Below are 24,347 nucleotides of genomic sequence, written 5' to 3'. Positions count from 1 at the left end.
TGCAAGGAGGAAGATTTCATCTGATATTCAATATAAGGGTACCATGTCAGTAACTAACTTGTTGGCTATACAAAAGTTCTGAACGTTCTGTATGCTAGCAACTGTTTGTCAGCGTATGTCTGCCACTTGGGGATAACTTCTAGCTACATTAAAACTTTGTTCTAGCCAGAAGCTATATATATATATATATATATATATATATATATATATATAGGTAGTATGAGTGTGTGGAGAGCAGTGTCTTTGGCATCTATTAGTTTGTTTTAGTCATTATAATTATATAGACCATATTTTTTATAATATGTAATATTACAAATATTGTCTTAATTCCGTAAAACCACGCACAAATGGAAATTATAGAACAAAGGCGTTTTACCAAACGCACCGCAATGCAACATCACATTGGACATGTACTTTCTCGGATTGCTTCATTGACAATGAATTACTTCAGGCGCATCGCAACGAGTTTGACGTATCTGGTGGACATCAGGCATAACCATAGACATAATGGGCATAACGCCTGGTTCACATTGTAACGTACGTAATTATAGCGTTCGTTTGGACGCAATCTTGCTCCGCTACATGACGCAGATCTGGGCAGACGGCGACATTACAGCTGTCCTCCAGCATAGCGAAGAAAACTTTACAAAGCTTTGTCTCTCATTTTGGTTTCAATAAATAGTCTTCCAGCCCAGCTTATTTTTACTACTTTTACCGCGAAAATAGATACATTATAGAGGTACACCGTAAGCTCAATATCAATTTAGGTAAATTATAATCTGAAAATATTAAATAAACACGTATGCAATAACTTAAAAAAAAAAAAAGGAACAACATTCTGTCATTAATATTTAAAGATACTTACTTACTTTTTAGAATAAAATGGGAATATTATTCAAGAAAGGACCAAGAATTATAACCAGCAATATCATCACAATATACATTTTAGATGGGAACATTATTTAATAAATGATTAAGTCATTATAACCATCACTTTTATTATCATAAGAAACTATTGAACAATGGGACTTGTAATTGTCACCATCGTTATCACAAACATTATAGCAGGCTATGTAAACGGGAAACTACATTAGTGTAATGTTGTTCACATTTCATTCTATTTGTAAATTTAACATGTTTGTAGGGATGGGTGATAGATATGTCCTACCACTTATTTCGATGTTTTATTTTCGATTGTTTTGCTGTGATTTGGTAACTTACGGTTATGTGAACGGATTCTGCTGCAGCGAATATGACGCAAAGTTTGAAATATTTCAAAGTATGACGTGTCTGTTTCTCAACGGAGCCTTCAGCCTCTAGAGGGCCTTTCCGATTCCACTCCGTTGTGATGGACTTCATTGGAATGAATGACATCTGGCGCAACGTAATGGAGTGCGTGAATCTAATTTGTCAGAGGCATAAGAATACGTGAAGGTACTAGGGTTGCGTCAAGCGTCAAAATTGTTTGCATTCGGTTGAACTAGGAGGAAAAGCCCCACCTTTTTGAGGAGTAGAGCCCGCGAATCATAGAGGGAGCGGGAGTGGTGGAGAGCGATTAGCCAATATATTAACTCAGCACATATTTCTTGTAATTTAATCCACAAAATCGAAAAGAAATTGGAGTAATTAATAAAAAGTGTCGGCTGAGAAATCAATAATCACTGCAGAAAAATGTATTTATTTGGAACACAATATCATACATTTCTATTTCTTCCAAAACCCCAGGGTAGGCAGTTCTAGACAGTGCCTACCCTGCTTACCCAGACCGCACGTCACTGTAACTTTATTTATTCTATAAGTAGCATTTTAATTTAGCTTCATCCCTACAGCTAAATTCCCATAAGTGTAAAGAGTTAATGTTGAGACAGTATACATATTTGGGAAACAATGCATTTTTGTCTGTGTTGACTTTCAGACAGAAAGACTCTGATTAGAACAGAGTGGTCGCACAAAGTATGAAAAATGAATCTTGTGTTTGCCTTTTCAGAGCAGGGAATTGTAGGGATTCAGATTCATTTATAAGACACACAACTTTAGACAAGCATTCAACAGAAAACTCCATCGAACTCTATAATCCTTATTATAACACATTAATAACTCACCTAGATATCCAATGGTCCTCAAAGATTTGAGTGGCTATTCATCAGATTAAAGGAAGGGATTAAGTTGTCTCCAATCCGATTTTGAGTTTTGGTCTGTCATGTCGACCAGTGCAGGAGTTTTAGGTCATTCTCAGACAACAAAATGGTTTGTCATACAGCATCATGACTACTGGCTGCTAGTACTGCTGTATATGCAATTACTGACAATATTGTGGAGACATTAGGCCTCCCAGAACACCAGCCAAGGGGAAGGTAGAGTAGGGCAGGGATTTGGAGGGAGAGACTAGACCGGGATACGTTGTCTAATCAACCAGAGATGAGTCTTAGATGCTGACAGACCCTCCTGGGAAGCCCCTGGGAATGGGTCACTGATGTAATTACCATGTACGGGTCTAACAAGGCTCTGTCGCTTCCATCCGCTCTCTTCCTCCATCTCAGCGTTTCACAAACCCAATCCCTCTCTACGGCATTGCCTCCTACACCCACACTCCTGCTCCTCAGCGTTGCTTCACACACACACACGCACACACGCACACGCACACGCACACGCACACGCACACGCACACGCACACGCACACACACACACACACACACACACACACACACACACACACACACACACACACACACACACACACACACACACACACACAACCTCTCTTCAGCAGTATGATGGTGATCACTGTTTGGCCTGTGGAGGCTGTGTTTGCGTCAGCTACAGCTCAGGAGAATAGAAAATGGCAGGTTAGGTGATGCCTAAGAGGGATGGAGCATCAGGGAACGACAGGGATTGATAGAGGGAGATGAAGAAACTAGTGCAGTTTTAGCTTAGTTCGCATAATAATACAACTAATATTAACTCACATAGTTCACATAATAACACAACTAATACTAACTCACATAGTTCACATAATAACACAACTAATATTGACTCACATAGTTCACATAATAATAACTGGTAGTGGTGAAGAGGGAGATTTGTACAGGGTAAAAATGGATCTTGAAGAAGGAAGGCAATCATTTAATTTTGCCATGCCATGCCCTGTGGATGGTGTTTGATTGGAGCCAATTTCCTCCTACAACAGGACAATGACCCAAAGCACAGCTCCAAACTATTCAATAACTGTTTTGAGAAGAAGCAGTCAGCAGTGTCTATAATGGAGTGGCCAGCACAGTCACCAGATCTCAAGCTGAGCTGTTGTGGGAGCATCTTGACCATATGGTACATGCTGTAAGTGCCCATCAAGCCAATCCAACTTGTAGGAGGTGCTTCAGCAAGCATCGGGTGAAATCTCTTCAAATTTCCTCAACAAACTGACAACTAGAATGCCAAAGGTCTGCAAAGCTGTAATTGCAGCAAATGGAGGATTCTTTGACAAAAGCAACGTTTGAAGGACACAATTATTTCGATTAAAAATCTTTATTTCTAACCTTGTCAATGACTATATTTCCTATGAATTTTCTATTCATCAGAGATTGTAGCTAGTCAAGCAGAAATAGGTAGCCATTTGGGTGAGGGGTGGGCATAACAGGAGACCATGTAAGGATATAAAAGAGCCAAGGGAGTTGAACCAAGCCCTGGAGGACACCAGACATTAACTCAGGATAATTGACAGTAGATTGCCTATTTCAAATGCTGCCAGAGACCAAGCATTCCAAAAGGGTTGTGTATCCAGGAAACACAAGATTAGACGGACTGCCTAAACAATGTGAATAACATGATCTTCTCCAGATCCTTTTGTTTTTCCTCTCCAATAAATAAATAGAGGATCCACTGTTGGCTGTTGTGGGGGAACTACATCATTGTCTAACATTGATTATATGAGGTCTTAATGAAAGACTACATTAGCAAAGATGAAAAGCAACAGTAAGAATGACTAGTAGATATAAATTAACTTTCTCGAACAACACACTGAATAACAATATGCTGAAGCTAATTGGCTTCCAAAAACTAAAATGACAATGAGCCGGCATAATGAATGCATATTTATTATGTGGTACGATAATTAGCATTTCAAAGGTTGTGAAGAGAGGTGCAAACAGGACCCAATTTAACTTGAGACTGATGAGCAGTATGACTGAACACTATGACTGATCGAAGACATGGCCTGCCATTATCCCAACAGTAGAAGAAAACAAGAATACTCTATTGCTAGAGAGTTAAGCATAACAGGGTACACTTGTCATTGGCATGTATTAAATATTTGTAATTTCAAGACTAGTTAACCTAAAACATCCAAATATTCTCTGTCAGGATTTAAATGATTTCTATGATTTCAATGTAACTGCACAAATCCAGGATGTTCCGGTTTGAAGTTTGATAATTAACGTTGTTGTGTTGTCATCTTCCAAAAGTGCATGAGTTCTGTTAAGAATCGGGATTTATTATTAGGTGGACAAACAAATGCATATCATTAACACACCGCTCTGTTTTTACAGATAAAAACAGATTGTGACTGTTGCGCATTAGAAGTGAATTGTTAGTCCTTTATATGCCATTATCCACCCCATGTCACCACTCACTTTGAATTGTATGAATTACTGGCATATCAATGTGATTCTAGTTACAGAGTAGGCATATATAGACATAGTAAATATTCAGCCAAACATTGGAGATTTAAAAAAAGTCCCAGACTGCATCTTTAAATTACATCTTAACTTCTAGGGTCCTAAGATACACATCACTATGCAATTTGCACTCTGAAAATGACAACAACAAAAAATTCAATTGGATGCCGCCATACAAATGTTTGTGTAATACTGCCCTCGACTGGTGTATATTTTAAAAGACACGAGATTGTGACAACGACAAGTTCACAACATTCTTTATTATAAACCATTTTAATTTGAGTGTGAGTTGACCATTTATACAGCAGGTTTGCACGTTATTTTATAGATCTCTTAAAAAAAAAAAAAAAAAAAAAGAAAAACTATACATCTGTAAAAATAAGGGAGCCCTCTGTGACAATTTCTGTAACATTATTAGAGTGTACTGCTTAAAAAATAGCACTGTTGTAATACTTAATTACATTTAAAACATTTAACACCGGAAGACAATGTCAATTAAATCAATCTACAGGATACGTCTCTATACAGCTGAGGCCTACCACTGGCCTACGTACACAGTACCATTATAAAACAAACATTTCCATGTTTCTACCGCAGTCTTTCAGCACCAACATTTAATTATTAGTGTATATAAGCATTAGGTTGTCTTGTTAAATTATTACCTTTCAAACATTTCATTGTACACTTTATTGTTACCTCTCATTTAACAATAAGGTGCCTTAATACAATGCTGAACATCCAAGTAGTCATCGTGTATTATGGGCTGTCGGAAAATATCTTAAATAATCAACAAAATACAGTAAAAATGCACATCATGCATGGGGAGATTGGATGAATAAGATGAACATCTATAAAACATAGTTAGATAGCTGACTAGTAGAGGCTACATTTGAGTTTAATACCAACAAATGTATTTTCGTTGAATAACTAAAACTGTTAAAAGGTAGGTCAGCAAGCTTTAGCAATTTCACATTTCCACCTTCCTGTTCCGTTTAACACCTGGCATCCTCCCATCAGCACTTGAGTAGACACACATGTGCATAACCACGCTGGAGGGACTTACCAGTGTCATGCAGTCTAACGAAGTTCTGTAGTCTCGCAAACATCTGTATCATATTTAGTACCACCATTACTTAAATCAGATTAATAACCATCAACAGTGAATATTTATGCATTTATTTCCAGATCTGAAATAACAACAGGGTTAAATGTTGAACTAAAAAGCAGGTACAGTAAAGGCCTCTTGGAAACAATCTTGCCTGAGAGCAACTGAGTGAGAGGAGAGCCTGTGATGAACACCAAAACATTGTCTGTCCCTCGTCCATCCTTTCTGTATAAGTCCTCCGAATAGGAATGCATCCAAAGAAGTACAGCGATGATGACCAGGATATCCCCTACTCAAATTGTTGGCATGGGGAAACCTACAAAATGGCTGCTGAAAATAGCTGCTGAAATCAGCCTATGCCCATCCTCCTGTCTTTTTCAGACAGGCCAGAGCTGGATTACATTAGTACCAGTAGTCTCATGGGTTCCAGAGCTGGATTACAATATTACCAGTAGTCTCATGGGTTCCAGAGCTGGATTACATTAGTACCAGTAGTCTCATGGGTTCCAGAGCTGGATTACAATATTACCAGTAGTCTCATGGGTTCCAGAGCTGGATTACATTAGTACCAGTAGTCTCATGGGTTCCAGAGCTGGATTACAATATTACCAGTAGTCTCATGGGTTCCAGAGCTGGATTACAATATTACCAGTAGTCTCATGGGTTCCAGAGCCGGATTACATTAGTACCAGTAGTCTCATGGGTTCCAGAGCTGGATTACATTAGTACCAGTAGTCTCATGGGTTCCAGAGCTGGATTACAATATTACCAGTAGTCTCATGGGTTCCAGAGCCGGATTACATTAGTACCAGTAGTCTCATGGGTTCCAGAGCTGGATTACATTAGTACCAGTAGTCTCATGGGTTCCAGAGCTGGATTACATTAGTACCAGTAGTCTCATGGGTTCCAGTGCTGGATTACATTAGTACCAGGGCATCTCCTCTAGTGTATGGTTACAGCAGTGTGTGGGTTGGCCAGTTGGCCTAACCTCAAGTCAATGGATTCAACAGTGACTGGATGGGCCAAGGAGCCTCATCCATAAATAGACCATACAACTAGTTCATGGTTTCAGGTGCAGCAATGTGTTTTAGGGGAAAGAACAGGATGAGTCTATGTGCTCCGTATTCCAATCCCGCGCCATACAGCCCCCAAAACCTAAGTGCTTCTTCCGCAGGCGGGCCAGGGAGGACATCTAAGGCCGATGGAACCTGAGAAGTAAGGACGTAAGATAGTCAGTCAGTGCAATGGTGGGTAAAATAAGAATTCTTAATAAAGATGACCAATGAAAAACTATTTCCAGGGGCCCTATTGGATGCAACATATCCCCATAACATCAAAGATCCACTGAAATATTATACAGTAGGTGTGAACAGTTGCTCTGCAAATATATTTTCAGTTTTCAACAACAAACACTTCACGGATGAGAGGGGCCCAAGAGCTCTACTGTCATGTAATCTCACTACAGCACCAGTTCCAATCCCAGTGCCATTGACATTCAGCACACTCCGGTGGTGTTATGGTTAGATAACCTGAAGAAAAAGCTTTTTGGCCACGGTTTGCCGTTGAACAAGAGAGAATGTAATCTAGTGATATTGTGTAAGAGACATGCCTGGTATAGATCCGGCTCTCCTCATGCACCTCCATCTCAGAGCTCTTGAACTCGTTCAGTTCCTTACGGATGGCAGCCTACAAGTGAATTAACAGGGAAGATTGAATGAGACAGATGTTATGTGAGGCACTGTGCTGGCAGCAAAATTATACAGCAGGTCTAGTCTAACACAGTACAGTAGACAGATCAAACAAATACTTTTATATTAAAATAAACATGATAAAACCAATGCCAGCTCTTCTCTCCAGACATATTTAATATTGCATAAGCCAGTTCCTGCCTCATATTCTGGCATCTCAAAACTAGCAAATGATAAATATGAACCAGCAACAAAAGGACATTAACACAAAAATCATAAAAAGTTCTATTTGTCCAGCTTCACCAGACCAGGTAAAACCACACAAACAGCTTAGCACAGCCATTAACCAGCAGTTACATTGCATTCTTGGGATTTTAGTTTGACACAGGATACATCTGGAATTCAAAACCCTGCTGAGATGGTAAAGGGTCTCTCGTCAGAAAAGAGGCTTAAGCCTAAGAAAACCAACTAATAAAATGTCAATGTTTAAAAGTATACGGCACACTGCAACGACTATGAAACACTACTACGCAATACAACTGGACCGTGTACTATTTTACCAAATGTAATCCTAACCCATAAACGGTTAACCCTAACCCGTAAGCGGTTAACCCTAACCCGTAAGCGGTTAACCCTAACCCGTAAACGGTTAACCCTAACCCGTAAACGGTTAACCCTAACCCGTAAGCGGTTAACCCTAACCCGTAAACGGTTAACCCTAACCCGTAAGCGGTTAACCCTAACCCGTAAGCGGTTAACCCTAACCCGTAAGCGGTTATCCCTAACCCGTAAGCAGTTTGAGCAACTTGTTTAACGGGGGGATAAATTGTCACCTTGTCAGAGGGAGTGAGCTTGGTCCAGGGTTTGTCTGCACGGCGGTCATAGTCTTGAGTCGTTGTACACTCTACATACTCATGGAAACGCAGGATCTTTCTGGCCTGAAGCTCTGCTATGGTGGGCCTCTGGGACAGCTACATGGGAAAAAGACAGATGCTAAGCAAGGACATTTAAAGGCAGGGCTGGGCAATGACCTCTATGATGCAAAGAGCAGTTCTTCGAAAATGCACAGGTTTCTTATAATTTATTCATACTCTCAAATCTAGATTAGTATTTCTTCTCTAACCCCAAAATAACAATAATAGTTTTTTATTTTTCATGTACTTTTACAAATACCTGATCAGTCTAAGGTAGGCGTGCATGTTTTTTTGTGTCAGGCTAACCTTTCTGGTGAGTCTGCGTTTGATCTCACTCCTCTCGGCCCGGATATCGGCTTCGTTCCTGGCTGGAGTAAGAGAAGACATTCCATGAGAATCAGAACTGAAACACCGCTGCTAGTCACACAGAGACAGGTAACCTGGAAATGGGCGCATATTTACAAAGCATCTCAGAATGAGTGCTCATCCAGAATCCGTTGCTCCTTCAAGATCATAATGAATATTATCCTAGACCAACAATCTGGGCCCTGAGCTTCTTCTGGTGTCAATACAGGGCAGAAGTAACAGGAGCCGTTTTAATCACAGTTGCTTCGCTCTCTTGGACAAGGAACTGCTTTGTCTTAGCCACAACAGTCTGCACAACATGTAGTCCGTTTACAGGGCTGTCTAAGGACAAAGCTATCAGGGTGTGCTTTTGAAGGAGATTAAGGATAAGCTTTTTGGATAACTGAGTAAAAATACTTTTTAGATAATATCATTGAAAAATCTTAGAATTGGCACAAGCATTTTGGTTGCAGTGCAACTTTGAAGAATATCTATAAAGCAAGCCAAAGCATTGATGGTATGGAAGAGCAATGACTGACCACAAGGGGGCATGTATAGGTCAGACTGAAATAGGACAGATACATGTAGAACATAACCTATAGGGAAAGAGAGTATGTTTACCCGGAAGGATGTTTCTCTGTTCCAACTCTTCTGCTGTGGGTCTCTGACTCAACCGCCTGGTTAGAGAAAACAGGGCACATGTTCACAATAGGTGGCACACTAACACAGGAACACAGGAACACAGGAACTAATTCTACCCCGAAAACCCCGAATCCCTAAGCCTAAACAGCCTTTCTAAAAATGAGGACAGGAATTCATTTCCTAATTAGGGAAGTTTCTATTGGTTCACTATTGTTATAAGGACACTTGAGGAATTCTGTTTTTCCCGATGCATCTCCACAAGCACACACCAACCTACTTTGACTCTGAAGCCAGAGGTGAGTGTGGAAATGCAAAAATGTAATTCAAGTGTACTTTACCTGTTAAGCGTGGTGCCGATCTTGTTCTTGAGCTCCTCCCACTGCTCCCTGTTCTGCCAGCCGACTCCGTCCTGTCCCTCTCCTCCCTCCTTCTCCACTTTCTCCTGCTGTCTTTCCAGCTTCAGGGCCAGGGTGTCCTTCCTCGCCACACGGCTGGCCAAGGCACCTGGTAAAGACAGATACAGAGTTTAACCTGGCAATGTGTTTGACTGAGTTATATTAATGAATTGCGTCCATCACGGTTTTATTGGTTTTCGACGCTAACTAAATAGCATTTGAGTTTTTAAAATAACACAGAAATGCAGGTAATGAGAATCGTCGTTCAAAGTCCACCATCCTGGACTTCACTACAGCTAAATTTTGAGCTTGTGACTGTTTTAAATTACTACACTTTGTTTCAGTCCAACTTCTGAGACTGACATCAACATTCTGCCAACGTGAACTGACCAACATGGGCTTAAGGTCTACTTACTTGGTGGACCTTCATCATTGTCTTCATCGTCATCTCTGTAGTTAATGGGTCCGTCAGAATCTGTCTCCTCATCCTCCTCCTCCTCGCTGCTATCCCCTGGTCCCCGGCCCTCAGGGATCACGCTAACCCGGGGGTCCACCGCCAGACCCCTCCTGCTCCTGGGTTCCAACTCAAGCTGCCTTGGGGCCTGGGGGGGGGGCATCCGACGGTGAAGCTTTTTCAACTCCTCCTCCATGTCAAAGTCATCGTCCTCAGGGCTGGAATGTGTGAAAGAGTCAGTGAGTGTGAAAGGAGACACATGAACCACTGAGTCAGACTGTTGAATGGTGTGGTGATATGGGAATTAATAGTATCTCAGCTAGAAGTATAATACACCCCACTTATTTCTATTGTAATGACTGGACTTTTTTTTCCCTATTGTGGTGGTTTGCTATACATACACAGCATAGCATTTACAGTGTCCCCCAGAACCATTAACACCATTAAATATGAATAAAAAAAGGGCTGTTAAAGTAATTGTTGTATATGAGCTTTGTAACACACTCAAACCATATGAATCTAAACACTGAGTGAAAATAGTTCAAAGAAAAAAAACATCAACAAATTATTTTATTCAAAAACGTGTGTGAGCCAAAACTGAGTATGATTTTTCATCAGAGGGTTTGGGATCTCTCCACGTTTGACTTTATTGAGGAATAAGTATGAGGTGACACACAGGCTAAACTCCCCTAGTCAGCCATCAACATGGGAAAGGCTAGAGAACATAAATGGAAAAAAACGAGTGAAAGACCAAATAAAGCTGTGATGAACCTGCCTGGAAAAAGACATTATGCCCCAACGCACAGTGAGTAAGGTTGGATCAAGTGCCTTTCTCCCCCCAAGGCTCACAGGAGACTTTCAGAAGTGGTTTACATATTGGGGACACCAAGTGTTCAAAACGGCAAATATACGCCACATCAATGCTTACAAGTTATTTGGAAGGGTTGTCAGAAGAAACCCGGTTCTATGGTCTGACGAGACCAAAACAAATCCCTTCCTGTGTTCCCTCAACCACAAACAGGAGACAACTCAGCTGATCCCACTCCATTAAAGGTTCAACTAATATGACAGAGTAAGATCAAGCAAATCAACAACAATTACCTTTTTTCACAGTTTCTTTGGTCTATATTTAGCCAGGGTGCCAATAGCTCTGGAGGAGACTGTATTTACAGTATGTATGTATGTATGTACAGTATGTATGTATGTACAGTATGTATGTATATATGTATGTATGAATGTACAGTATGTAGTATAACTGACAGTGGACTTACAGTCTCAGAGGTTCGATGGTAACGGGTAGGGAATGTCGACCTCCAATTTCCGTAAGGAACTTAGGAGGGGACTCAAACAGCAGCGAGTGGGCTCTCTGGGACCCGTCGGGGTTAGCCTTGGCCGGGTTGGGCGAGTACAGGGCCCGCTGGATCTGGATATGGAGCGGGACGGCTTGGACTGAGGCCGGGGGGTGGCTTGGCGGCTCTGTGGTGGGGCTAGGGGGGTCGTTCTGGGGCACGGGGAGGGGGGCAGAGGTGGGGTCAGGGGGCGGTATGTGGTGGGAGTTGGGAGAGGGCGCTGGAGCAGGAAAGGGGTCAGTGACGGGATGTTGGAATTCTACTGCCTCCACAGGCTCCCTAGTGTCATCTGGGGAACCAAGCACAGTGATAGTAGGAACGGGGACTGGTGTCGGGACAGAGGCGGAGGCAGGACCAGAGGAGCCAGAGGTCTCCGGACCAAGGGAAGGGTCGTCAGAAAGGCGTTTGGTGACAGGCGTCATCCTCTTGGGCGGAGTAGGTGGTGAGGGCTTGGTGGTGGCAAGAACCACGTTGGCTCCAGCCTGAGAGAGCTCCGCTACGGAAGAAAGTACAGGACAGAATGAGCACTGCTCCTTTAAAATGACAGACATGAAGACACTGAGGAACAGTATGGCTGCTCAATCTGAAACAAAAATAGTGTCGCGTTCACACAAGCAAATTGGTTAAAAAGGTCACTTTAACCTGTGGATGGATAGGACATTTTGAGAAGCATGGCACTCATCGAATGGTTTCAAGACGTAAATCATTCAGTGCAATTTTAGAGCTTGATTCTTGAACATTGTATTAGTCATTCCACACATCTCAGCAGTCTTTCTTGATCTTTGCTCAAGACACAATAAACAAGCTGGGGATCACTGACTGGCTGACAGCGTCACTGCCATGCACAATTTTCTTGCCAGCATAGTCCAGTTAGTTCAGTCAAAACTCAATCCAACATGCAATGAATGAAGTAGTGGGGGACAATCAATGAATGCGGACGGGCGTGGCATGGACACACGTTAGACGGCATGGACAAGTCATTCAGTGGTTATAGTGCCATGGGCCGAGGGGACTCCAGTCGGGCACTGGACTTGGCGGTGGGCCATAACACAAGCTGTGTTCTAAGCCAACGCCGCGGAGGGACAGCGTCCATGTGGCGTGGCGGCTCGGGGGGTGCCGCCCCACACGGGCAGGGTACCTGAGGTGGCTTGGTCAGCCCGTCTGTGGTGCAGGTAGTTGGGCAGGGAGAGGTACAGGCCCATCTCCCCTTGCCTTTTCCAGCTGGTCCAGTACTGAGGGGGGGGGCGGCGGACCCTTGAGGCCCTGTTCAATGTGGACGCTGCCAGAGATGAGTGAGGTCAGAGGTAATGGCTTTCCAAAGGCTGACTAAAAACACGGGACACGGAATCATTTGACGCCATGGTCCAGCTATCCAGATTGTTACCACAAAGAATGACTAACCCAATAAACAGCTTACAGCATCTAATATCTAACATAAGGATAGACTTTGGATACATGTCTGCCAGTCAAATACATGATTGTCTGTCCACAGACAATTCATATAATGCACTACACTGTGTCCATAAACCCACCCTTGCACACTTCCAGAGAAAGAGAGAATATACAGTGTCCACGCATGCAACAAATATTGTATGGTTTAATGAACAGCAGGCATATCTCTATACACTATAACATACGAATGACCACACCTTTTGGGTGAGCAAGGAGACAAGGAGGGAAATGAACTGCTTACTATGGGGCTTTAAGACTTGCTGAAGTTGCAGAAGTGAACTATCAGGTGTGCACCCGTGTCTGCATGTGTCTGCTTCATCCAGATGGGTAGACTATGATTAAAGCTAGACTTACTCAGGGTTTTCTAAAGCTAGACAGCTTCAGTTAGTTAGTTAGTTCACATTCCAGCACGGGCTTAAGCCGCACTACAACGCTAGATTCTGCTTGTTCTTCTGCCTCAAAGTCTAGCAGCCAACTAACTCGGGATGCACGCACATGGAATTTGGAGCTTTCCCAATAATTTACCCTCTAGGACGTAAATTTCATCTATAAGAAAGCATGTAAGAATGAGAAAGATTGGTTGCTAACTGTATATGTTTTTAGAACATCTGTCTATATTGTCATTTTGGGAAAGAAAGGTAAATTTTTATATTCATATATTTCAAAGAAACAAAATATGTAAGTCTCCTGAAAATACATTCTTTCTAAGAGTGTGGTTCTCTGGAGGAAGGGAATTGAAATACTATCCTTACTGATGTACAGAACTCTGAATAATCTCAGATGTCAATAGTGGCATCTATGAATACTTTGCGGGACACAGAATAACAGCAACACGTACATGAGGACCCCGCCTTTAGAATGGCGTTGGAATGTTCTAATTGTGTCACAACAACTGTTAGTATACAGACTGTTGGGATGGGCTACAAACCAAGGGCAGCCAATCAGACCCCTGTATGCTGCTGAATTGCTCCCGGCATGTCAGTGGCAGCGCAGCGTTGAGTGTGTGTGAGTTTCGTGCTTGCAGAAATGCAAGCCCTTGCCTGCCCTATTGGAAGACCTGCTTAGTTTACACTGAAACTGCAAACCAAGTTGTATAGAACAAAACACTTAAGTATGTATGGTGAGTAACCACTATGCTGCATGAGGACATGTTCAGTTGAAACAGCAAATGTACTTGAGAAAGTTTAAACATATTGGTACCACTTTACATATAGAGGAGATCTACAAAAGATAACCCAATCATAACTCACGCACAATATATGAACAAACCACACACCCACTACATACAGAAGTACATTCAGAAACAGTATTGTAGAGTGAAAAGGCAGAAGACAGAGTAGTGGGAGTAAACTTACCAAGCAGGGCAGGATTGCTGTTGCGATTGGAAGGTTTGGGTGGGGGTGCGGGTGGCTGCTTGGCATGGGGTGGTACGGGCGGCGCATTCTCTGACTCCCCGGTGGAGGAGGAGAGGGGTATGGAGCTGGCCCGGGGAGCAGGGACGGGGCTGGGCAGCGCAGCAGTTGGAAGAGGATCATCACTGATGACCAAGGAGACAGTCCTGGGTGGCTTGGCCACCGCGATAGCTGAGGAGGTGGAGGAGGTAGATGAAGATGAGGAGGAGGGTGGTGTGGGGTTCCAACCAGGCTCAGTGGTGGAAGTGGTGTTGGGGTTCCTCTTGGGAGGGAGCATAGCCTGTTTAGTGGGAGGCATCTCTTTTCGAGAGGAGGGGTCAGGGTCAGGGGCGAAGCGGACACCAGTGGACTCTAAAGACAGGGACAGAAAATGGCGAGACAAACACACAAGTAAAACTATAAGTGGAGGTTAGTAAGCGTTTCTATTGCCTGTGGTCCCTGGAGCTCAAAGTCCAACCAGAACAAGTGCACCTTTACTGTACAGCACCAATTACACCACATAGAACACTGAGGTGAGCTGCAAATCCATGTCAGACAATACAGCAGCTTTCTAAAAGATGAACAAACAATTCTAGTCAAATTCTTAATTTGAATGGCTTCCTTTCCATCCACTGAAAAGTGCCAACTCCAAAAGTTGCAGTCTAAAGGACCCTTCCTTACCTGTCCGTCCACGGACGTCCCCTCCTCCAGTCTTCTCCGAGGGCATGTACCTAGGCAGGGTGCTGCTGCGGTCGGCTTCAGAGGCAGGGCGGACCCTGCTAGTTCGCTCCTCTAAGGAGGCCTTCAGGAGACTAGGCCTTAGCTCCAGCTCCGAGTGGGGTCTGACGATCGGACGACCCTCTTCTATTGGTCTCAACGTCTCAGGTTTCACCTCCTTAGGAGGACTCCTCCTGTCCATCTCCTCCCCCCTCTTTTCCCTATCCTCTCTGCGATCGCCCTCTCTCCGTTCGTCAGGCTTTTCACGATCCACTCTCTTGTACCGGTCATCTTTTCTTTCCCGGTCGTCTCGTCTCTCTCGGTCATCTCTCTTCTCATCTCTTTTCTCTCGGTCGTCTCTCTTCTCATCTCTCCTGTCATCTCTTTTCTCATCTCTCCTGTCATCTCTTTTCTCTCGGTCGTCTCTCTTCTCATCTCTCCTGTCATCCTTTTTCTCTTTTCCATCTCTCTTCTCATCTCTCCTGTCATCCTTTTTCTCTTTTCCATCTCTCTTCTCCCTTTCCTCCTTCTTCTCCCTCTCTCGATCATCCCTGTCCTTCTCCCTCTCGTCTCTCCCTAGCCTGTCATCTCTTTTGTCTCTCCTTTCCCTGTTATCCTTCTCATCTCTCCGTTCTACACCTTCTCGGTCTCTCTCCTCCCTATCCTTTCTTTCTCTCTCCTCCCTCTCATCACGAGGGTCTCTCCTTTCCTCTTTCCTGTCATCCTTCCCATCTCTCCTCTCGTCTCTCCTGTCCTCTCTCCGATGCCTCCCTTCCTCTTGGGCAGGTCCTCTAGGTAGTGACCATCTATTCTCGGACCGGTCAGAGGGTATTCTATTCCGTTTGTCCACATCTACAGCTGACAGCCTGGCGTGTGAATCTACATCCAGTGGGGCTCGGTTGGAGCGCGAGGCGTCTGAGGCCACCCTGCTCCGGCCCCGGGCGTTATCTGAAGGCACGCTACCCTGCCGGGGGTCGTCTCCCTGGGGCAGCCAAGTGCGGTTGGGCCCGGGGCCCGGCTCCCCCCGGGACATCCTGACTCCTAACTCTGAGACACGGTCAACATCCATGGGTACAGGGTGGCCATTCTTCACCACTGGGACTTGGGACATGCGGTTTGTGTTGTTACTTTCTGTGTCACAGAGATACATATAGAGATAAGGAATTTGAGAGCAGCCAAGATCTTCTCAACATCAACATTTTCTGTATGTTACCCTACTATACCAATGTTTTTTGTAGAAACTTGAATTTATGAGATGCTTCCAGACAAGATTACTGGGTAGCTAAATGAAAACCTGGCTATAGATTCTTCAACTCTATCCAGTGCCAGGTGGTTCTACAAACACAACCAACATCTGTGTTTTTTAAGGAAATAGAAATGCCTCTAGCATTTGCAAACACCTTTGTTTTGCATCATACTGTGACACCCTGCAAAACCACTGCATTGCATAGAAAAGACCAGAATAAATATTTAGCCAATAATTGGTGGGACATATGTACACACAACACAGTAAGCATACATGTGATGTTGACAATGGGAGGCTGCCCTCTGATTCAATGTAGCGTACCATCTTCTGTTTTTGAGTCTACTGCCACCACACAAACAAAAAAATACTGGTCGGCCAGCTGCATAGAAACCTGTTACCAATCCCCAATTTGAAGACCTAGTGGGTGTTCACTGTGCCGGCTTTCGATCCAACCCTGCTCAAACATATCGCAGTCTGTTTATCAAGGTCTGGTTGTGCAGGTTATGATGGGGACTGGAACACAAGCCTCAATGACTGTACTTTAGGATGGTTATCTGACCTTGGTGTAAAACATTGTAACATGACAAATGTGTTTGTCATGTTTGTAAAAAAATTTATTACAAAAATGGTTATGGTAGACTATCAATCTTTTCATACAGCTGAAGAAGGCCAGCGAACTATGTACAACCATATAATAATTGTCTTAGCTAGCTTTGAAAACTGTAGATGAAATAGCACCAGGGGAGATGCAATGTTCTATATCGTGGATGCCGAATTGAAATGATTTATAAATGAAATGCGATAACATTTGGGTCAAAGTAGGTCTTGTGTCCTTGATATTACATTTTGAGAAACACAGCACAAGCTAACAGACTTTAAATGTGTATGATTGAGAACTATTTCATGTTTCATCTGCTATTTTCATCAAGAAAGAATCTGGTGCCAGGATTTTTCAATACCTTTCACTGTTTAATAAATTTTTCCTACCAGATCATTCAGTGATCTTTCTGGCTATTTAGCTGTAAGCTATACTTGGGCTCGCTAACATTTGTTAAACAATTTGGTTTGCTAATCGGGCCGCCGCCGCAAAATAGTCTAATGTTAACCAACTAGTGTCCTTACGGGATAGATATTATTAATACATTCAGAATTTTTCAAAATGGTTTCAATGATAGCCTGATCCCACCATTTAAATCCCAGGTAACTAGTTTATTTACTATTTACTTTATGTTTCTGCTCCAGATATTCATTATGCTCCAGTTCTCCCATTATTTCAGAGTATTGTTTGCTTATTTTCTGATCAAGAAAAAGTGTGGACCAAAGATATTTCTGTAGCTTATTTTGCTTGCAATAAGCATAGTAAAATATTTTTAGTAAAAATATTTTCATGTGACTGATTTAAAATAAAACAGTGCATAACAAAAATTCCATTAACAGAAATAATTTCACTCATTTCTATGCATTTAAAATAAAATGCATGCCTAGAAACACATTACAAATTCCAGGACTTTCCTGACAGTGTTAACTCTATAAGATGCCCAGGAATCTAGACCGACTAAATTTCTTCCTGGTATTTGTAGAACCACGTAGGACATTTACAGAAATTGACAACAAAATATTGTATCACCAATACAAGGTTAGTTGAAGAACCTGTATTAACTAGGCAACAACTTTGTATGGAAGCATCACACGGTAACTAATAGCAGCTAGACTACTGATATCTCTGTAGATCCTCTGCCTACATCACTAAGATCTGGTCTGCATACCATTCTCTGGGAGCTCTTTCAGCACTCCTCTGTCTATCAGCTCCTGGCGAGGCCTCCTTACAGAAATTTTTCTCTCCAACACTGAAATTAAACAAATGTTTAATTTTACCGTAACATGGGTGGCGTGATTAGTTAACGTATCACAGACCATTTATTCATCACTGGTCAGTACCTATTGAGGTTTCAAGGAACTTCTCACTGCTTCTCTTCTTCCTCCACTTCCAGGGCTTAAAGATCTTGCCAAAGTTGGAAAACTTGCCCTTTCGTTTGGAGGGAGGGGTTCCGCCTGACGAGTTCCCCTCCTCGCTCCCCGTCGTACTCTTCTGCAAGTCCACCTCATCATCTGGAGAGGAAGGAAGAGAGTGATGAAGGATGAGTATCAAGATGAAAGACAAACGGAAGGACGGGCAGAAAGAAAAGCCAAGAGGCCAACTAAATGCAGTACATCTTTAGGGACCGGACCCAAACTTTGGCATCACCCATGAAGGATACATTATGAATTAAGCCGGAGCAGGACACAGTGGGTGCTCCACTCTCTGCCATGCTAGCCACCAGTACAGACAGTTAGCTACATTTAAAGCAAGTATGAATTCCTCTCTTATTGCCTTTGGAGTTGTCCCATCTGGGATATTAAGTTGATATACACATCTAGGGGTGCTGCTTCAATTAAGAAAAGTTTTACGCTTTTACCAACAGAATGGAAAATGTGAGCTGGCTGGTTTCAATGCAAATACAAGCCTGTCACACAGTCTAAGACCACAAATAATAACCGTATAGCCTTTTGTTATGGGGTAGGGCGCTTGCGTGATTGGCTGCTTGGCCTGCATTCAACAGGCATTGGTGATCGGGTCTTGTGACTTTCTGTTGAACTGAGTAAATGAAAGAGAGCAACAAACTCAAGACAGCAAGATAAACAAACAAGCAACACGTTGGTGAGAATAAAGTTTGGCTAATCCCTGAGAGACAATGACTCATGACTGGACTTCAGTAGATGATGCCTCTGTAAACCATGCAATAGAAAATGGAAAACAGGGCGTGAATGATCATTCTTAGGTGATGAGTCGACCACACAAGCACAGTGCTTAAAACCTACAGGGGGAACCAGCCAGAGAAGCGTGCAGACCTGGACAGGCTAACGGTAGACTGACTGAATCAATGCAATGGCTAAGGAGCCAGCAAACTTTGAATTGCATAAGGACCCCACGTTAGGTTCGTTAGTTAGAGCACTATGAGCTCTATATAAAACTATACACGTTTTACAGACGTCTTCCTTATAATTGAGCTCTATATACTATGAGCTTATAAATACAGCTCACATCAGTGCAATATGAGCTCTATATAAAACCTATATACATGAGCTCTATATAGTATGAGCTCTATATAAAACCATACACGTTTTACAGACGTCTTCCTTATACAGCTCACATCAGTGCACTACGAGCTCTATATAAAACCATACACGTTTTACAGACGTCTTCCTTATAATTGAGCTCTATATACTATGAGCTTATAAATACAGCTCACATCAGTGCAATATGAGCTCTATATAAAACCTATATACATGAGCTCTATATAGTATGAGCTCTATATAAAACCATACACGTTTTACAGACGTCTTCCTTATACAGCTCACATCAGTGCACTACGAGCTCTATATAAAACCATACACGTTTTACAGACGTCTTCCTTATAAATACAGCTCACATCAGTGCACTTTGAGCTCTACATAAAACCATACACGTGTTACAGACGTCTTCCTTATATATACACACACACAGTTCACATCAGTGCACTATGAGCCCTAAATAAAACCAGACGTGTTAGAGACATTATCCTTTTATTTCAAGGCTGCATCAAGTATATTGGGAACCATTTGCAACCTTGTCCTCATTTCTCCCCACACACACCATCCATCTCCAACACATCCACTATTTCTGACTTTGAACAAACCCTGACATGAGAAAGAGCCATGAGAGGGAAGGGGAAATCAACAGATGAAATACACTCAACGGGCAATTTGACACATTCACAGAGAGAAAAAGGATATTGAGGCTTCAGGAAAAGCTCTGTCCTCAAAGAGTTGTTGTGACAGACTAAATAGTATGAATGGATCAAAACAAGATGTTATGATTAGTGACATTTAACTGTGGGCAAAGGCATCTCCTAAACAAATCAATAATGGTATGAAAGACAGGGAGAGAGAGAAACAGGTTGCTAGACACAAGACACAACAAGCAGTGAGAAACAGGGCCAGGACTGGAGAGGGGAAGTTAGGAGTGCTGTATCCCTGTGGCAGCCAGGCGCCAGGGCACCTTTGTTCCATAGAAAAGAGCGGCAGTGAGGGAGAGACAAAAAGGCAGAAAGAAAAGCTATTCAGGGAATCACACTAGAGACAGTCCAACTGTGTTCAACTGTCAGAGTTCAGTTCTTCCGTTCAGAGCCTCCAGCCTTTAGATTAGAGGTCTTTGCACAAATCAAATTACATGAGATCCAATCTGATATCTGACATGGTCAGAAACAGTATGTAGCCGTCCTTGCATCCCAGGTCACATTACTCTTGTTGGAAATAGTTTAAAAAATTTCAAACATGGTTTGAGGCAGAAAATGTTTTTTTTTAATATCCTGATTACATGTAATAAATATCTGCTATAAATCATAAGTGCTGGTTGTTGAGGGCAGGTTCCTTCTGCATTCATTCCTTTCCTCCATGTCTGCTTCAGGTTCTCTATATAACTTGCACAGGCCTATCGAAGCGTTGTTTCAACTGGCTGGTTTCAGTGCCAATGAGATCAGGACAATCATTTGCAAAAGGTAGAAGCGTTCAGGTAGCCTATTTTTATGATAACGTATTTCACCTGGAGATATGGGAATTAGAAATAATAAAAAATTCAAGCAAACTATTGTCATTCTCAGTGAATGCAAGACACTGCTAACCAAATGGTGATGGTTTGGAAACAATCCACACTCAGAAATGCAGCTCCCTGTAGTACTGTGCTTCTCAAGGCCAGTCTAGGCTTATTGTAGCAGAAACAAAGCTTGGGACTTCAACATGGGTACAAACAGTTCTATATAGGAACAACTGATGAGTCATCCGTTATCATGGTCACCAGAACGTACAAGGCCCAATAAACTTTAAACACCAATGCCAACTCGCCATAATTGTTACCTTAGCTACTCGCCATCCTAAATGAACTCATATTAAGAAGCACAAGGTTTAGTCATAACTAGTCACAGCTATGCCGTCAGGTGGATTTCTTTCCATGTTTTCAGTTTTAATTGAGGGATCCTGACCAGTACGATATGGCACTGCAGCAACGAAGAGGCCAGGGAGCAGTGGAGGGGGCCGAACGTGAAACTTCCCTCTGTGAAACACATTGGACTCACAGTCGTTCCTGACATTGACAGTAGCATGGACAAACGCCACACCACCAGTGGGTTCTAGGTGGTGAAGGAGGGGGGTGTGAGAGTACCAAAATTACTGAAAAGTCCTCACTAGAGTAATAAACAAAGATTAAAAAACATTTTTAAAATAATTGCTGAATGACTATTTTAGGCTTAGACCTATTTAAAATGTCATGGTGTACCCTCATACGTAAAAATTCTAAATTGGTCCAATGTTATATTTCTGTGAATACTCACATGCACTCGAATACTAACTTCATTTTGAATGGTCGAATAACAGAGCACATGCCGAAATCTTTGGAACAGAAATCCGCTAATATATTTTCAACGTGAATGCACCCATTGTTTCCCAGCTTTTAAATCCACCCGTTGCAATTACCGTGTTAACATGACAAGCCGAGAAGCAGAGAAAGCCCTGAGAGCTACTTGGGTAGCATAATCCTAGGTTTGCTCTTACGCAAGCAGCAGTAACATCGAATGATCCACACAGTATATGGCCCTCACCAATGACCCAGCACGCATTGAGTCCACATCATATAACGGAGAGCAAAGAGAAGTAGTTCCGTCATAAAGGAATGACATTCTACTCCTCTGAGTGAACCACTGTGGTGGCAAGTATTCCATGCACACAGTGGCTACAGGAGCAGGAGGGGACAACAGCATGAAAACACAGTTACAGTATATCCCATACTGAAGCATCATGCGCCACAGGTTTAATGTATGTGAAGAACATAGTATGACGAAGGAGCTCGTTCTAGAGTTTGTGAGGGCTGCTAGTATGCCTGCTCCACTCCACTGAAACAACCCAGGGGACACCAACAGAAATGGCTAAACCGAGGCATGCCATGTGTTGAGCTGTTCGAAGAGTTCAAAGTGCAGTGCACAACACCATCACAGAGCAAACAATGAGTGACCAGACCACATCATGTGGATTACATTTCACAGCAAATAAACCAACTCCATTACAGCAGGATTAGAAACTCAGTGGAATAAAGGGATTGCATTATTGTCCATTGTCACATAGAAAACAAATTCCTACTTTATCCCAACACCTATTAGTCAACCTACAGTGAGCCATTACCCCGATATAGAGATGGAGGAGAGTGGAAGATAAAAAATTATCTACATCCAACCCCATAGGGTTATTTCTCTGAATACAACTCACAATCCAAGCTTAATATAAGATTGGCACCACCACCCCACTGATAGAGGACACAGGCAAGTGCAGAGAATGAGTCAACTTGTCTAAAACCAACAGTTAAGTGTTCCACCCTCTGACATTCACAGCAACATAAACAGGTTTCGGTGGTTGTCTAATGTGCATTAAAAAGTGCAACAACTGGGGCTTCAGGTTGTAGACACACATGTACTGACAGACAGGCCGACAGACAAGAGGTGGCAGCTGGTGCCTTGCACTTCCAGCTCCAGTGTTTTTTTTTTAGTAAAGGTTCCCATGTTCCATTGTAAGAAAATGGAAGGACAAGAGTGGGAGATCGAGAAAGAGGTGTTTAAACAGTTGGTTGTTGAGCGTGGTGTATTTCACAATCACCACATTCCATCAGCATACATTCCCTCACACCTGTATGTGCCTACCCCCTCCTCTGCCTCCCACTCATGTTCACCAATGTCTCTTTTTCCAATTGAAAAACACCTGCGGCATGTCTCCTCTTCATCGCAAACACTGTATCAGAACATTCCAAACTACTCTTTAAAAGTTACACCACTAAGAAGACACGTCCTTAGATCCGGTTTGGTCATCTGCTCCTCCGCGGAAATACACAGAGAAACGTCTCTCCAGAGTAGGCTACTTCTAAACCAAGCTTCCTTTCCAAACAAAAACGTATAACCAGCCAGGTCCTCAGGTTATGCTGGGCCCCTGTCTCTGGACTCACCGGTGTTATGTTGAGAAGGCTGGTGTTGCTGGGGCAATGTCTCTGCAGTACTGGCACTCTGTCCCATGCTACCAAACACTCCAGTCCCTTTTGGCCCACCTACCTCTCCTCTCCTGGGGCCCACGGCAGAGAGGAGAAATACAGGCGAGCCGAGGTCAAATGGATCCCAGGCGAGACCTTTGCCTCTACGGCAAATCTAACCGCCTTAACGCCCCTGTAACCCAAGACTCTCCTACTCCCTTGGCTCATGTGGTTCTCTCCCTCACTCTCTCCTTTTCTTTCTAGTCTCACCCTTCCCTTTCGTCGCTTGCTGTGTTTTAGTTTCTCGCACACGCACACTCGCTTACTCACTCAGTCGGCTAAGTCCCTCCTCCATTCCCTTCCTCCAGGTCTCTGTAGCGGACTTCATAAATAAGGTAGGCCTGTTAGAAGGCAGCAGCATACCAGCAGACACAGATGCCTGTCATTCCTCACAGCAGATTTTTTTTTAGGGGTAAAGTTCACGGTGGTGGTGGGGGTTGGAGGGTAGGGGGGTGAGAGAGATTGGTTGTGGTGGGAGTAGGAGCGGAGCTGGAAGGGAGGCCAGGCCAGTGTAGCTGAGCCCAGATAGGTTTCAGAGTGGGGTCCCAGCAGAGAAGCACCCAGGCAAAAGGCAGTTTGAGAGCTCCATGCTCTTTGGATAGCACACCTGGGTTCAAATATCTATTTAAAATTAATTCACAATCTTTTTGAGCTTGATTAATCTTGCCAATGCGACCAATAGTATAGTTGTAAGTGTAAACTCCACCCATTTAGCGCTCCAGGCAGACTACAGAGTATTTGAGAGAATTCAAATCTTGTTTGAACCCAGGGCTGCTGGGGAGAGGTTGGCAACATGAGAGGTGGTGGAAAGTGAGACGGGTCAAGGTAAAGCTCCGTA

At 43.0% G+C, this 24,347-nt stretch overlaps 1 protein-coding gene across 1 annotated transcript; it reads right to left on the bottom strand.

Annotated features, from left to right (window-relative positions):
- Positions 1–4,910: 4,910 nt before the first annotated feature.
- On the bottom strand, positions 4,911–23,889 carry phactr4a (phosphatase and actin regulator 4a). Its single transcript, XM_029122767.2, has 15 exons — positions 23,780–23,889; positions 18,307–18,477; positions 18,135–18,215; positions 15,816–16,253; positions 15,087–15,578; positions 14,370–14,777; positions 12,701–12,841; positions 11,485–12,058; positions 10,175–10,431; positions 9,703–9,868; positions 9,344–9,399; positions 8,684–8,745; positions 8,297–8,434; positions 7,385–7,461; positions 4,911–6,983 (listed from the first exon to the last, which is right to left on the bottom strand). The coding sequence occupies exons 1-15, from the start codon at positions 23,868–23,870 to the stop codon at positions 6,968–6,970; spliced, it is 3,168 nt and encodes a 1,055-aa protein (XP_028978600.2). The 5' UTR covers positions 23,871–23,889; the 3' UTR covers positions 4,911–6,967.
- Positions 23,890–24,347: the final 458 nt, after the last annotated feature.

This window comes from Esox lucius, chromosome 10 (genome assembly GCF_011004845.1).
Source record: "Esox lucius isolate fEsoLuc1 chromosome 10, fEsoLuc1.pri, whole genome shotgun sequence".
NCBI classification, from domain to species: domain Eukaryota; kingdom Metazoa; phylum Chordata; class Actinopteri; order Esociformes; family Esocidae; genus Esox; species Esox lucius.
Note: the sequence above shows the minus strand (reverse complement) of the source record. Positions and strands in the feature narration are given on the sequence as shown.

Bases quoted from the DNA above. Each gene is read 5' to 3' on its own strand.
- phactr4a (XM_029122767.2), bottom strand. From the start codon at position 23,870: ATGCTGCTGCCTTCTAACAGGCCTACCTTATTTATGAAGTCCGCTACA. The intron at 18,216-18,306 runs GTACTGACCAGT...GTTTAATTTCAG, and splicing joins GTTCCTTGAAACCTCAATAG to TGTTGGAGAGAAAAATTTCT. The intron at 12,842-14,369 runs GTAAGTTTACTC...CATCTCTGGCAG, and splicing joins CAGCAATCCTGCCCTGCTTG to CGTCCACATTGAACAGGGCC.